General features: G+C 41.1%; 1 protein-coding gene across 1 annotated transcript in view; it reads right to left on the bottom strand.

Moving 5' to 3' along the window:
- NOX1 (NADPH oxidase 1) overlaps window positions 1-15041 on the bottom strand; it is a 45667-nt gene extending 30626 nt beyond the window's left edge. The window contains exons 1-2 of the mRNA XM_075836621.1: window positions 14913-15041; window positions 5372-5467 (exon numbers count right to left, since the gene is read on the bottom strand). Of these exons, the coding sequence (XP_075692736.1) occupies window positions 5372-5467; window positions 14913-15041 (225 nt within the window). The remainder of the gene's footprint in view (window positions 1-5371; window positions 5468-14912) is intronic.
- Window positions 15042-16864: the final 1823 nt, after the last annotated feature.

Genomic DNA, 16864 nt, shown 5'->3' with positions numbered 1-16864 from the left:
CTTAGAACTGTGTGTTCTGCCGTTCCTCTGTTATTCCTCCTGGAAATTTATGAATAAATTGAAAACTTGGTGTTACCATTCCACCGTGTCGAAGTAGTGTGTCCCTCTCCCACAGCACTTATTGGACATTGTCAGTATTTGTAGGGACAGCCCCCTACTAACTGGTAACACCCACTTGTCAAATTATTCATTTATTTCTAGGAATAACGGAGGAACGGCACAACGCAGAGTTCTAAGAAAAGATGCTATAAAAAATTTTATTTCATGGGAAATACCATTTTAAACTAAAATAGACATGTCAGGAGAGAAGGCAGGTCCGCTATAAAATTGGGGTTTCAAAAGGCTATATACACAGGAGTCCGTTTTAAGCCATTTGTCATGAGAATTCATTTGGGCTTATGACCAGAATAAAACGTAACCTTTTGAAGAGATGGATTCTAAGGTAATTTTCTGCAGCAATTCCGTTGTGTGGACAAACCCTTAGAATTGTTTGTATTTAGAAAATTAGAAGCCTATTTGTAAATATTTTGTTGGTACGATGTGCATTGATACTTTCCTTGCATTTCCCTATTTACTTGCATAGGGAGTTTTAGTGCAATTCAATATTCTTACGTATTATAAATATTTTCCATTGTATACATATATTTTGTGGCTTTTAAATATATGTCGTTATGGGAAAAGGTTTTTTCTAGGCGAACAAATGTCAACAAATCGTAACTAATACTAATATACATTTTCATTTATACACAAAAAGTAAGACATATTAAAGGGGTTGTATGAGTTTAGATAAGCAGCGCTGCTTTTTTCCAGAAACACTGTTAGGCTGGGTTCACACGTGGCGGAATTGCTCTTGAATTCCGCTGCGGACACTCCGCAGCGTTAATCCGCAGCGGAGCCGTTTCTCCATTGACTTCCACTTCTATTTAGAAGTGTTCGTTTAGACGATGCGTAAAATTCCGCTGCGGAGCATAGGCTGCGGAGCGGAATTTGGTGTCCGCAGCATGCTTTGTCTGTTGCGGACCAGTGGCGGACTGGTTGCGGACTCATGGCGGAATTTCTCCATTGACTTCAATGGAGATTCTAAATTCCGCAATGAAGTCCGCAGCTGTCATGCACATGTTATGTGTGCTGCGGATGCGTCTTGCTTTTTTGACATGACATTTCTTCATTCTGGTTGGACCTATGTATTTCTAGGTCTACAGCCAGACTGAGGAAGTCAATGGGGCTCCCGGAATTACGGGAGCATTGCTAGGCGACATCAGTAAATAGTCACTGTCCAGGGTGCTGAAAGAGTTAAACGATCGGCAGTAACTGTTTCAGCACCCTGGACAGTGACTACCGATCCCAATATACAGCAACCTATCAAAAAAATAGAAGTTCATACTTACCGAGAACTCCCTGCTTCTGTCTCCAGTCCGGCTTCCCAGGATGACGTTTCAGTCTAAGTGACGGCTGCAGCCAATCACAGGCTGCAGCGGTCACATGGACTGCCGCGTCATCCAGGGAGGTCGGGCTGGATGCCGAAAGAGGGACGCGTCACCAAGACAACGGCCGGTAAGTATGAAATTTGTTTACTTTCACTAGGGAAAGTGCTGGCCCTTCTCTCTATCCTGCACTGATAGAGAGAAGGGAAGCACTTTTCCCGCAGTCCGCAGCAGCTAGTCCGCATCAATTTACTGCACATTTTGGGCAGATACGCCGCAGAATCTGCAACGCAGATTCTGTGCGGCATTGATGCGGACAGTTGCGGAGGAAATCCGCCACGTGGGGGCATGCCCTTAGGGTATGTGCACACGACCTCTTTTCAGACGTAATGGACGCGTTTTACGCCTCGAATTACGCCTGAAAAGACGGCTCCAATACGTCGGCAAACATCTGTCCATTGCTTGCAATGGGTCTTACGATGTTCTGTGCAGACGAGCTGTCATTTTACGCGTCGCTGACAAAATATTGCAGGAGAAGAAAGTGTCGCCCTCAGGCGACAAGCCTAATTTCCCAACTACCCAACAATATAAATTAAAAGTAAATCTTTATTAGCTTCTTATAGCAAGACGACCACACACACAAATTTAAAATTCTCACTACCAGAAGACCGGATGACAATATTTTGCCTGTGGTGCAGGCATAGAGTAGCTACCGATAAGGTACGCATTGCCAAGTATAGTAGGTTAGATTGCTTGACAATAGTCAACTAAATAGATAGCATAGTGAAACCGGTCAGTGGTAGGATTTAAAAGGAATTTGAAAGCCCCCCGACATGTTTCGCTACATGTTTCGCTACATGTTTCGCTCATTAGCCCCGTGTACCCCTGAGGACGCTACTCTGTAGCGAAACATGTCGGGGGGGCTTTCAAATTCCTTTTAATTCCTACCACTGACCGGTTTCACTATGCTATCTATTTAGTTGACTATTGTCAAGCAATCTAACCTACTATACTTGTCAATGCGTACCTTATCGGTAGCTATCCTATGCCTGCACCACAGGCAAAATATTGTCATCCGGTCTTCTGGTAGTGAGAATTTTAAATTTGTGTGTGTGGTCGTCTTGCTATAAGAAGCTAATAAAGATTTACTTTTAATTTATATTGTTGGGTAGTTGGGAAAATATGGTGCGTAAAATGACGGCTCGTCAAAAGAAGTGCAGGACACTTCTTGGGACGTTTTTGGAGCCGTTGTCTCATAGACTCTATTGAACACATCTCCAAAAACAGCCGTAAAAACGCTGCAAAAAATGCAGCGAAAGACGCGAGTTGCTCAAAAAACGTCTGAAAATCAGGAGCTGTTTTCCCTTGAAAAGAGCTCCGTATTTTCAGACGTATTTTGTTAATCGTGTGAACATAGCCTTACTCTTGTCCAAATCTATATCTAGTATTGCAGCCAAGCTCAATTTACAGCAATAGTCCTGAGCTGCAAGACCAGGCACCGCCAATGGACAGGACTGTCGCTGTTTGTGGAAGAAAACAGACATGGTTTTTAATCTCCTACGTCTCATTTAAACTATTAAACATATTACTGCTCTCACATTAATGTAGGTACACAAATCTCAATTTGTAAATATGTAATTCATTGTCTTCTTCTGTTTAGTTCTCGACCTATAGAAATACCAATAGAGCTTCCATAGAGGTTGCCACCCAGCTTTCCCTAACTCCTGATAGTTAGGGTCAGTTCACACGTTGCGTAAAAACAAAAATAGTTGTGGAAAATCCGCAGCATAATACAGTAGCAGCAAAGTGGATGAGGTAAAACAAATCTCATCCACACTGTAAATCGGGAATTTTTTTTTAGAAATTGACATTTGGTGGAGAATTTTATTCTGCAGCATGTCAATTGTTTTTGCGTAAACGATGCTCATTTGTTGCGGGTTTTGCCCATTGAATTCAATGGGGAGGTAAAATCTGCAACAAATAGCAGTTGTCGCGTTTGTTGCAGCGGAATAACAGCGATTCCACCGCAAAAAACGCAACTCTTATACTTCCAAAAAGTCTTATATTTACCCAGAAGTCTGTGTTCCTCCCTCCAGTAGAGCCTCCTGGTATGACGATTCATCCCATGTGACCGCTGCAAACAATCACAGGCTGTAGCGGCGGTCACATGGTATGAAACATCATCCCAGGAGGCCGGCCCGGATGACGTGAGGGCCGACCTCTTGGGATGACGCTTCATCCCATGTGACCGCCGCTGCAGCCAATCATAGGCTTCAGCGGTCTCCTGGGATGAAACGCCATGCTAGGAGGCCAGCTAATACTGCAGTTTTCCGCAGCGGACATTCTGGGCGAAAAACTGCACCACAGTTTGGTGCGGCTTTTCGCACGGAATTCCCTGTGGAGCACAGGGCGGATAAGCTGCGTGCTATTACGCAGAGTATCTGCCCCGTGTGAACTAAGCCTAATTATTTGCTTCGTTACGCATTGATATGTTCCTATAAAATGGCATTATTAGACAGAGTTGCAACTCATAAATTTGGGGAAGATGGGTGACCTGCCCTGTGAAAGTGCGAATTGTGGTCAGATAACCCAACCAGCAACCCAGACCTCCCAGAAACAAATAAAACTAAGAAACATCTGAATATTATTTGTAACAAGCAAACAAAAGACAAGTCATACTTTCAGGGTATGTGCACACGACAACGCCACAGCTCCAGAATTTCAGAAGTTTTTACAAGTGCACGCATCTTTCGCAGCGTGTTTTACGGACGTAATTAGAGGTGGTTTTCATTGGAATCAATGAAAAACGGCTCCAATTACGTCCCAAGAAGTGTCCTGCACTTAATTTTACGCGCCGTCTTTTGACAGCGACGTGTAAAATGACAGCTCGTCTGCACAGAACATCGTAAGACCCATTGCAAGCAATGGGCAGATGTTTGCCGAAGTATTGGAGCCGTCTTTTTAGGTGTAATACGCCTCCATTACGTCTGAAAATAGGTCGTGTGCACATACCCTTAGACTGAATACAATCGATCGTATTATGGATCAGTATTGTATGGGGCCGTAATAGGGCACCCATAGAGGTACCTTTGTATTTCTCTGATTTAATAAGGAGTCCAACCCAACAAAAATAAAAAAATGTGGCATGCTCCACCGCATGTCGTATTATGGATCTATTTTCCCTTAGAAGCATACAAACCCTCACGGAGCATGGTTGTAACTTCCGCGGCTGCAGACTCCTCTCATCCTGCCGACGCCCTCCATCCTGGAGATGCCAGCACATGCGGCCATCCTGGCCTGCAGTGACCACTAGGGTGCCCGCTCGAGCTAAGTCCCGGCCTTAAAGGGCCAGCGCGCGCACATGTTTAGTATTGTCTAATCACCCTGGACTGTAAGAAGGGCCCTGCCCCTACACTAATTGCCTGAGCGTTGTTGTGTTTACCCGTGTTAGTTTTGCAAATGGTCCCTTAGTGTTATCCTGTTCCCAGTGTTCACGTTCCTGCTACCTGTATCCTGTGCCACCTTGTTCCTGTGCCTTAGAGAGTTGGAGTCGTGTTGTGCCACCGATCCAGTCTGCTGTGTAACACCACGCCTGGTGTCTGCTGCCAAGGTCCATCTGAGCCTGGTCATCGCTACTGTCTGAACTACCACAAGTACCTAGACTATAGACTTTGCTTGGTACACTGTGTGGCCAGCTGCTATCCCGTTACGGTGGTATGGCCCAGTGGGTCCACATACCCACAGGTCGTTACAATGGTACAGTGGCACACGGACCCAACATGTCATCGGTCAGCCTCTTGCAACCTGCTACGTACATTAGAGTTACAGATGTCTGTAGTATCATATGGGGTACATATAACTAGCATTAAGTTACTAGTATATACAGCAAATAAGGTACTATAAGATTACCATTTTCTTAGATACAGCATGTATTGGTCAATACTTACTCCCAGTATAACTCTTGTATATGCATATTGTTCCTGGTTTTGAAATATCAAAAAGTTATAAATAAATAGAAAAATATTAAGTCCAAGCCAGGCAATCTGTAAGACATGAAGAAAAACATGTGAAAAACACCGGTTGTGAGAGAAAAGTGAAGATATGAAATGGTATGAAAAAAACAACAAACATAGGTAAAACTGAAAACATATGCCTATCAAAATGATTGACAAATTATCTAAAGAAAGTAGAACACATAAAAGATTTATTCTATCCCCATTTAAAAGTTCACAAAGATATTTTGGGAAAATAATGGTGCGATTCTAAACCAACATTGGCTATAACTATAAAATAAGTCATACCCAAAATACTGAATGTGTAGACTCAACAAAAGGAGTGGCGGTGTGCAAAGCCTGACTCACCCTTTATTATTATTACTATGATCACCAGTATATTTGACTAAAGTTGCGGGGTGGAGGTATACAACTGACTGACTTATAGAGATGACATCATGTCAGATTATGAAATTGAAAGTAAACTTTGACGCAGCAATTATGAGCCTCGTTTTCTCATCGCTGCAATCCGAGGGCCATAACTTTTTAGTTTTTCCGGGAACGTAGCCGTATAAGGGGTTGTTTCCTTCGTAACGAGTTGTTTGGTTTTGGAGCAGGAATGGAAAAACAATTACGCCATAGTTGGTTTTTTTTTGGTTCGTTTCTACGGCATGTATCATGCGGTAAAAATGACATATTAGCTTTGTTCTGAGGGTCGTTATGATTACAGCAATAACAAATTTATATCGTTTTTTATGTTTACTAGTTTTTCACATGAAAAAAACACTTTTTTTTATTAAGTTGTTTTAGTGTCAGAAAGGAGGGTTGATAATTCGGGAATAAAGTGATCGGTAGGATTTTTTTTTACTGCATAACTATTTACCTGAAGTCCTTTAAAAACTAGGGCTAAAAATAAAACATTTAGCAGTAGTGTTTCTTTCGTGCCCAAACAGGCCTAGTCATTAAGGGGTTAATCAATCTCTGCATTCAATACCAATGCAACATTTGAAACTGAAAATTTGTATTTTCTTAAAAAATACCTTTGCCTTCGCCAAACCAGTTATTCTGTAAGAATAAACATTTGCACCTTTAGGCTGGGTTCACACACCCTATTTACGGACGTAATTCGGGCGTTTTAACCTCGAATTACGTTCGAAAATACGGCTCCAAAGCGCCGGAAAACATCTGCCCATTCATTTGAATGGGTTTTACGATGTACTGTGCCGACGGTAATTTTGTTTACGTGCCGCTGTCAAAAGACGGCGCGTAAAAAAGACGCCCGCGTCAAAGAAGTGCCTGTCACTTCTTGGGACGTAATTGGAGCCGTTTTCCATTGACTCCATAGAAAAACAGCTCCAATTACGTCCGTAATGAACGCTGCGAAAATCGCCTGCACATGCCATTACATCTCAAATTCAGGAGCTGTTTTCTCCTGAAAACAGCTCTGTAATTTCAGCCGTAACGGACGTGCACGTGTGAACATACCCTCACTGTGGGAATGTTTATTCCGTGCTTTACAATAAAACTAGTTTGGTAGCTTACATAGATCTATGTAATAGGTGTATACAGAACTGGCAAAGGTGGTTGTCCCAGAGGCCAGCCCCCCACGTTCTTACTTTTATAACTTTACTGATTGAAAGGTTAGGCTTCGTTCACATCTGTGCTAGGGCTCCATTCCGAAGTTCCGTCGGATCTTTACGTCGGAACGGAGCCCTGGCAGACACAAACGGAAACCATAGGTTTCCATCACCATTGATTTCAGTGGTGACAGATCCGGTGACTACGCTATTCATTCCGTGAAAACGACGGAACCCTTGCACAACGGAGACAAACGGAAACCATTGGCAGAGGATCCGTCACCAATGAAATCAATGGTGATGGAAACGGAAAACTATGGTTTCCGTTTGTGTCAGTCAGGGCTCCGTTCCGATGGAAAGCTCAGACGTAACAGGACCCTGGCGCAGATGTGAATGACACCTTAAGTTTAGAAAATGGGTTGTCAGGAGACAACCGCTTTAAGCTTTCATTGTTACATTTTTTTTCCCAAAAAAAAATGCTTTTAGAACTGCATAGACAGTGGTTATCTCTGGTAATCGTCTTACTAAATACTTATTCAATGAGACAATTTTGGACAGGGGCACGCTTGAAACTTTTGTTGTAAACTCTACCTCTGCTCTGAAGATAAGGATCTCTCAACCCCTCCCCCCACTGTATGTAAATTGTAAATCCGTATCAGAGACGCCCTAATGTCTGCACCAGGGAATGAAACACTTGAGTTTGAGGAGGCAGAAATAATAAATCTCTTTTATAAATTGTTCTACATCATAAGAGTGTGATTATCTTCTCAAAGTCATCTAGAAACAAGAAGACCTCAATTAAGTTACCATTTCAGACTACGGATTTTAAGTTAATATTTTGCTGCAACGCCCACCAATCTCAGGAATGCCAGCACCATAAGGCCTTATTCACACGGAAAAAATCAGCCTCAAAATTCCTTCAGGAATTTTGAGGCAGTTTTTGGCCTGTCTGCAATTTCTTGCTGCAATTCTCACCCACGGCCAAAGTGCTGGGGGCAAAAAATGCTGCCAAAAACACTTTATCTGTCTCCCATTGATATCAATGTCAGGGCAGAGCTGGAACCGTGGCAAGAAAGAGAACGGCTAAAAACCGCCGCGGAAAAAAACAACCTCTGCCTCTCATTGCAATGGGAGGCGGTTTCGGACATTTTTTGCCACTTATTCCGATGCGGTTTCCGCGTCAAAAAACTCCTTGTGAACTGGACATTAGAGTGTAAAGAATCTTCAAATATTATAGTGTTCATAAGTAGAAGATAAAATAAATCTGCTTTCTCTATAAAAGTCTCCAAAGAGTATTAATGAACCCCTCTTTTTGTTATTTGAGACAAATATGTTTGTAAAGGGTGGATTGACATGCAACAGATTTGTTGAACAAATTCTGCTACTGTAAATCTATCCATATATATGGGGTTGTCTCTGCAGCATGTGCATTTATTTCTGCCAAACCCATTCAGGCTTCGTTCACATCTGCGTCGGGATTCCGTTCATGGGGTCCGTCGGAGCTTTACCTCAGGGGAACCCATGAACGGAATCCAAACTGAAACAAACGGAAACCATATGATTCAATGGTGACGGATCCGATGCAAATGGTTTATGTGTGTCACCGTTGTGTAAGGGTATGTTCACACGACAGCGTCCGTAACGGCTGAAATTACGGGGATGTTTCCGCCTGAAAACATCCCCGGAATTTCAGCCGTTACGGCATGTGCAGGCGCTTGAACGCCGCGTCCATTACGGACGTAATTGGCGCTGCTATTCATTGGAGTCAATGAATAACGGCTCCAATTACGGCCAAAGAAGTGACAGGTCACTTCTTTGACGCGGGCGTCTATTTACGCGCCGTCATTTGACAGCAGCGCGTAAATATACGCCTCGTGTGAACAGACAAACGTCTGCCCATTGCTTTCAATGGGCAGATGTTTGTCAGCACTATCGAGGCGCTATTTTCGGACGTAATTCGGGGGAAAAACGCCCAAATTACGTCCGTAATTAGTGCGTGTGAACATACCCAAAGGGTCCCATCATTTTGACGGAATGAATAGTGCAGTCGAATACGGTATTGAAATCAATGGTGATGCACCGGAAAGCTAAGGTTTCCGTTTCTTTCCGTTTGGATTCCCTTAATGGGTACCCCTGATGGAAAGGTCCGACGGAACCCATGAACGGAGTCCCGACGCAGATGTGAACAAAGCCTTGGATGCCGGAGACAGTCAGAGAAATTTGTGCAACAAATGCGAATAGTGGGTCAATTCATAGACGTTAATGTCAGCATTCACTAATGCGTGGTTGTGGTGGAAAGTCAATGAAAAATAGAAGATATATAACAATTATTTATTTGAACAATAGGTGGCTACGCGTTTCAACACTGAACTAGTGTCTTCCTCAGGCCATTAAAAACATATACAGAGGGGTTCCTTATATACCTATAGATATTAGACAAAGAAGAGTCAGAGGTGGGAGAGGTCAAGAAGTTAATTAGAACGTCATGATTAACAGCTGTATCAAAGGGCTAACTTAGAAAAAATCATTAACACATAAATTAACACCTGCACAGGGGAAAGAAAAAAACGGGAATCACACCCGTATTAATTTTATAGAATAAATGAATGAATGAATACATAAATAAATGTTGAATCCATCATACACAACATTGAAATAGTGTATAAACAAATATACATGTAAAAATATCATTAAAAACAAGGAATGATTACATTAAATAATGAATTGACAGAAAAATAAATATATATATATGCGCGCGTGTAGTTTGATACAGTAAATGTTTTTTAGTGTCTCTAATATTATTGTTAGATGATGTAAAAAATAATAAAGGAAATAGAATGTATAAAAATATATATTTTAAAAACCATCAGACGTATAAAACCGATGTACAAAAACGCAAAGTGTCAATGGTAGCCAAATCAGCTTGACATACGATTTTACAATCGGAAAAAAACCACAATAATGGTTATCCATTACTATGTGACAAAACGAAAAAGTAGAGACTATAAGTATAAACAGAATTTAACATATATATATATATAAGAAAAAATAGATATATATTTTTATACATTCTATTTCCTTTATTTTTTTTTACATCATCTAACAATAATATTAGAGACACTAAAAAACATTTACTGTATCAAACTACACGCGCGCATATATATATATTTATTTTTCTGTCAATTCATTATTTAATGTAATGCATTCCTTGTTTTTAATGATATTTTTACATGTATATTTGTTTATACACTATTTCAATGTTGTGTATGATGGATTCAACATTTATTTATGTATTCATTCATTCATTTATTCTATGAAATTAATATGGGTGTGATTCCCGTTTTTTTCTTTCCCCTGTGCAGGTGTTAATTTATGTGTTAATGATTTTTTCTAAGTTAGCCCTTTGATACAGCTGTTAATCATGACGTTCTAATTAACTTCTTGACCTCTCCCACCTCTGACTCTTCTTTGTCTAATATCTATAGGTCTATAAGGAACCCCTCTGTATATGTTTTTAATGGCCTGAGGAAGACACTAGTTCAGTGTTGAAACGCGTAGCCACCTATTGTTCAAATAAATAATTGTTATATATCTTCTATTTTTCATTGACTTTCCACCACAACCACGCAGCAGCGCCCTATAGGATCCTCCTTTTTACCTCCTTCGTATGCTTCAATCAGCAGTGACCATTCGGTTTCACCGGTTTTGGATCCTGGCAGCAGCATTAGTGGAGTTACTTATTGCCTTTACCAACTTCCACGTGGTGAGCATATTAACTACGTTCTGCATTTATTTTTAGTCTGATTGACCTGCACTATGTGGCGCCGTGCCTTTTGCTTCTTTATTTATTTATTTAGCATTCACTAATATAATTGGTTGTGATCACTGAATGTAATCGTTTCATATGCAGCTCACAAGAAGGAAGAACTATGACATGGACTTACAGAGTAACCACCTATAGGTAGCGCTAGAGAGACCGTTTTCTTTTATGAATATAGGGATCAAAACAGGATACAGAACAAAATAGTTGCTTTGCGGTTTTGTATTTACTTCTATTTTTTTTAAGCTTTTTATCTAATCATATACATGACTCATTCCAAAATTCAGCTGGTTCCCATTTTGGTTTACTGTCATACGTTAGCTAACAATTTATAAGAGTACATTCACACATTTGTTTTGATGCATTTTTGTTGCCCCCTTAGGGGGCACATGCTGCAGAAACAACCGCATTTAACGGATTTTTAAGCCAAACACAGGAATGAACACAAAAGAAAGATATGCATCAAAAACTGCTCCAATATAGTGTGTGTGATCCCGGCCTTATTGTGGTTTCGATGGGGATTTTGACCGTAGTTTCTATAACAATGACAGAAAACTTGTTACATAAATATGTACACAAAAACCACAAAGTTAAGGGTGTGTTCACATCAGCATCGGCCTTCCGTTTATCGGTTCGGTTAGACCTTTCCGTCGGAGGAACCGATGAACGGAAAGCCAAACGGAAACCATAGCTTCTGTTTGCATTACCATTGATTTCCATGGTAATGCTTCCGTTGCAATTGAAAATTGAATAGCGCAGTCGACTACGCTATTATTTCTGCAATAAAAACAAAAACCCTACAGAATGGAAACAAACGAAAACCAATTGCAACGGAAGCGTTCCCATTGAAAACAATTGTAATGCAAATGGAAGCTATGGTTTCCGTTTATCGGTTCCTCCGACGGAAATATATAATGGAACCCATGAACGGAAGGCCGACGCTGATGTGAACAGGCCCTAAAGCACAACATAATCAAAACCAACATATCAATAGGGGTAAAACTAAGTTCTATCGTTTACTTATATCCCTTATCTTTTTCCTGTCTCTTGGTTGAACTTGATGGACATATTTTTTCAACCGTACAAGTATGTACAAATCCACATCTACTCCAAAATGTTATCTGGACCAATTCTTATAAACATGCTCCGACGTGCTTTAGTTTTCAAATATGCCCAATATTAAAAAGTGGTCCTGACAGCAGTAGCTAGGCTGGTCAAGCATGCTTCTAGAAATGAACTATATGAATTGAAGCAGATAGGATTAGGTGCTGTCTGGATGAGTGTCATAGCGGTATAGGTGACCAAATAAACTCTCTAGGTCAGATTTATCAGTATTGTCCCTGCGAAAGTCCTTATGTGGTGTCCAAAACCTATCAAATATAATTATATAGATAACTACAACTTGGGTCCATATTATGGCCTCAACACCCCAACCCTCTGTGTTTATTGAACCAAGCTTGGGGTTTAATGATCATTTAAGTTTGCTTAAACATGCAGCCGTATTATTGCCATGTAAATCCGACTTTAATGAAAACACTTTCAGTAAAAAATCTTGAGATGAGACATTTTTAATTCTAATATAAAAACATGTAAGAAAACTAGAGCTCTATAGGAGATAAGTTAACCATCAGTTAATAATACTGTAAAAACATTTGAGAAAAGTTATTTGGAATGCAACATGTTTCAATTATTTTTCCATTTTGTTTTATTGTGAGTGCTACTGAAACAAATTGTAGCTTTTCGGAAGAAAACAAGTTTCAGTTTTTAACTTCAAAGTAACATAGTTATACATAAGCTTAAAATAATAAAAAACAAAGTCTTACCAGAACTACTGCAGAGAACCAGTGATTAGCAAACCAGTTTCCCATTTTGCTCTCTGCCGTCTGTCTGCTTTCTTAACTCGATCTACTTTCCTCCTCTTATGCTGGACGCGGAGTACTACTCTGTGTTTGTCATGCTTTGTCTTTATTGAGTATCCTACATCAATTAGTCACACCTTTTTCTGTAACAGGTGAATTCCCAGTGTATCTCTAAGAGGAAATGGTTAAGTTTTCTTCCGTTCTTCCTAGTATTGCATTAACCTGACATTCCCAAAGCCACAGACTCATACTTGACTTGGGGAACTGGTTCACTGCTCCAGCGTAACAGTTTCAACATTAAAAGAATTTATTACCTCTTAGATTTATCGTATTTTATTGTGTAACAACTCTAAATCACCACAGATGAACTTTTTTTTTTATAGTAGTTAACAAAAAAACACCCGAATGCTAAAAATGAAAATTGTAACCTTTACCCGCAAGTTTGGGTGTCGAATGTGCTGCCTGCTAGACTCCAAGGGCGCAGTAACACATAGCGTTCTTGCCTTGTATTTACGAAACATAAAAATACGTAAGCCTATTAGGGATGTCACGATACCAGAATATGGACTTCGATACCGATACTTTGTGTAGTATTCCGATTTCGATACTTTGCCAACAGTAATAAAAAAAAAAAAGTTCTTCCGTTTTCTGATGTGAGGCGCGACGTGTGATGAATTTTGAATGTGCCTCACATTAATAGTAGTTAACCCCATCATGTTTCTTAGTCATAATGGGTTAATGTGTGAGGTACACGATGGGGTTAATTACAATTAATGTGAGGAACATGGAGGTTAAATTCATCGCGCCTCACATTAATAAGTGATAGAAAGCCGTATTTATTTCATTTTTTTACAGCGCACACATCATAAATGATGCAAAAACATTGTTGTGCAGGTTATTACTGAATGTGTGTATTTTATGTATTGAGACTTATTTTAATGTTTATTGTAAAAAAGGTGAATGTGTATTTTTTTTAAATTTAACATTACTTTGTTTTTACTTTATTTTTAAACTTTAATGTACTGACATATCAGATATGTGCCAGTACATTAGCCTGTGGACGGATAGCACACAGGCAGTTGTTAGGACATACCCAAGTATGCCCTAACAACAGGAAATATGGTAAGACAGCCCTGGGTTGTCTGCCCATATATGGTATGTCCCTCGATGTGACGCGATCCAGGGGCATCTCCCATTCTCATTTTCCCCTGAATGCTGCAGTCAGCTGTGATCGCAGCATTCAGAGGAATAGCGGCGGAGATGAGGTTTCTCTGATCTCCGCCGTTATAGAGCGGGGCTGCGGCTGTGTAATACAGCCATTGCCCCACTCCTGACAGGAAGTGCGCGCAAGGTCAGCATGAGGTGATGCGGCTGGCGCTGCACTGAAGACAGAACACGGGGGTGTTTTGTAGAGCGCCCGCCATGTTCTGTCTTCAGTGCCGCCGCTCATTAGTGCAGCGCTGGCCGCATCACATCATCCTGACCCCGCGCACTTGTCAGGATTCGGGAGCGGGGCAGTGGCTGTATTACACAGCCGCAGCCCTGCTCTCATACATTCATGTATTACTATACTGAGCTGTGCGGCTGCGCAGCTAAGTATCGAAATACAGGAAATAGCGGTATCGAACCGTTTCGGGATGCACGGTATCGAAACAGTATCGAAATTTCGATGCATCGTGCATCCCTAAAGCCTATGGTAAAAATATTACGCAACACAAGAAATCTGTCTGATTTGCAGAATAATCTTCCCATTCGACATCGTACAGAAAATCAAGGCAAATACGCCACGTGTGACTGCACCTTGATGCCTACACCGCAGATAACAACACGCCTAATCCCTCTTCATACTCACTTTTCCATGTACTAGATCACAGTTCTTCACATAGGGTTGTTTAGCAGTTAGTGATAGTCCTGGCTATATCGCTAGTGGTCTAAAAGTTAATATTGAATAAGGTTGTGAAGATGTTTATGGTAATATCTGTAGTGGTCCATTGTACCTATCGGTTAATTCATATTTCTGGGTTTTGTTTTTTCAATTATTTTAGTTTTATATAGCAATAGCGACAAGAAAAGCCCACAACAATCGAAAGATCAGGCATTAAATTACAATAAATATTAATATAGTTATATTCTATCTTACAAACCCGACTCAAAATAGTGAGAAAAAAAAAATAGCAGAACATCGTTAATCATTTATGAGAGTTAACTGGAGTCTCGAAGTGACACAGAAGGAACAATACCGGGTTCAGGTCCAGTTTAAACCCAATAACTCTGCAGTTTCCTTCAACCCCTCCCAAAATGGAGATAATATATGACAAGACCAAAAGGTGTGAAGAAGGGTGCCGGTTATATTCCCGCACCTCCAGCATGTTGGATCAGCCGTGGAGATAAGTGCATGAAGAAGTGAGGGTACCCTCTACCATCGGGAAAGCAATTTATAGTTGGCTTCCTGGAAACATGAGCTAAGAGAGGATTTATGTGTCAAAATAAAAATTCTCTGTTCTAGGGTAAGGGAGATACCAAGATCCGCCTCCCACTGCAACATGAATTGTGGTGCCAGTTACCCTGGAGAAAGGCATAAACCAAAGACAATGTATGCCTAACCAAGCCTGTCCCCAGATACGACGACTCAAACAGAGTTTTATCCTGAGAGTAGGTATTGGGTGGTGGGAGGGACATAAAGAAGTGTCACAATTGATTTCCAAGAACCCAGAGTAGGAGCCAACAAGCTTATCCGAGAATCTATAGAGCGCCATTGGTTATAAATTTGCGATGAGCTGCTATAGGGGGGTCACCCACCTCTTTCTAACAATGTAAGTGCCGCAGTCGCTATTGACCGCGGGATTTAACGGGTTAAACGTGCAGGATCGTGCTCGAGCGCGATCCCGCTCGTTACTGTGAAGTGTTGGCTGTAACATACAGCCGACACCCGCATCGTGTGGAGCGGGTTCACTCTGTGAGCCCGTTGCATACTTCCCCTACCCAGCTATGACGTATGGATATGTAAAGCCTTAGAACAGAATTTATCAATCTATGCCAGAAAACTGGCGTAGAAAAGTCACAATTTGCAACTTTTTCTTTTTACGCCACTCGCGCTTCTTTTCAAAAACGCAAGTGGGGCATAGCGAGAGAGGAGCCACCTGCGGTCTGACAAATTTACTATAATTTACTCCAGAAATTAGAATAAACTATAGAACTAATCTACACCAGCTCATGTCTGGCAGAGATTTGGCTTTATAGCCAGAGATGTGCCAAATTTATAAGAGGTGTGCGCCGCTTAATTAATTAGACGCTTCCTACTCCAGCGCACTTAAGATTAAGACAGGTATTTGAAACGCCAGTATTAATTAAATTTCCCCTACGTGTTTAAATCTTACTTGCCTTCTTACCTCAATTTCCAGCAGTCACTCGAAATAGGTTGGGAACTCCAAGACCACTAGCAGAGTAGGCGAGTCTCCTGCAAAGGCTGCCACTAGGTGGAGATTGCTGTATATTTAATTTGCTCCCACTAACAATAAAAACTATGTAGACAAAAGTATTGGGACACACCCTATAATTATTGAACACCGGTGTTTCATTCAGCCCCATTGGCACAGGTGTATAAAATTAAGCACCTAGCCGTGCAGTTGCCTTTACAAATATGTGTGAAAGAATGGGTCGTTCAAAAGAGCTCACAGTACCACACTGGAATTCAGTAATAGCATGCCACCATTGCAACAAGGCAATTTGTGAAACTTCTTCCCTTCTAGATATTCAACGATCAACTGAGTATTCATGGTATGGGTTTCCGTGACCGAGCAGCTGCATGTAAGCCTTACATCACCAAGCACAACGCCATGTGTCGGACGAAGTGGTGTAAAGCACATCGCCACTGGACTCTGAAGTAGTGGAAATGTGTTCTGTGGCGTGACGAATCATCCTTCTCTATCTGGCAGTCTGATGGACGAGTGTTTTTGGCGAATGCCAGGAAAACGTTACCTGCCTGACTGCATTGTGCCAACTGTAAAGTTTGGTGGTGGAGGGATAATGCTATGGGCTTGGCCTAGGCCCCTTAGTTTCAGTGAAGGGAAATCTTAATACTTCAGAATACCAGGATAATTGTAGCTTCCAACTTTGTGGGAACAGTTTGGGGAAGGCCCTTCTCTATTCCAGCATGACTGTACCCCCAGTACACAAGGTCCATAAAGGCATG

Source organism: Rhinoderma darwinii, chromosome 8, assembly GCF_050947455.1.
Source record: "Rhinoderma darwinii isolate aRhiDar2 chromosome 8, aRhiDar2.hap1, whole genome shotgun sequence".
Taxonomy (NCBI): Eukaryota; Metazoa; Chordata; class Amphibia; order Anura; family Rhinodermatidae; genus Rhinoderma; species Rhinoderma darwinii.
The sequence above is the reverse complement of the archived record's forward strand: the minus strand, read 5'-3'. Positions and strand labels throughout refer to the sequence as shown.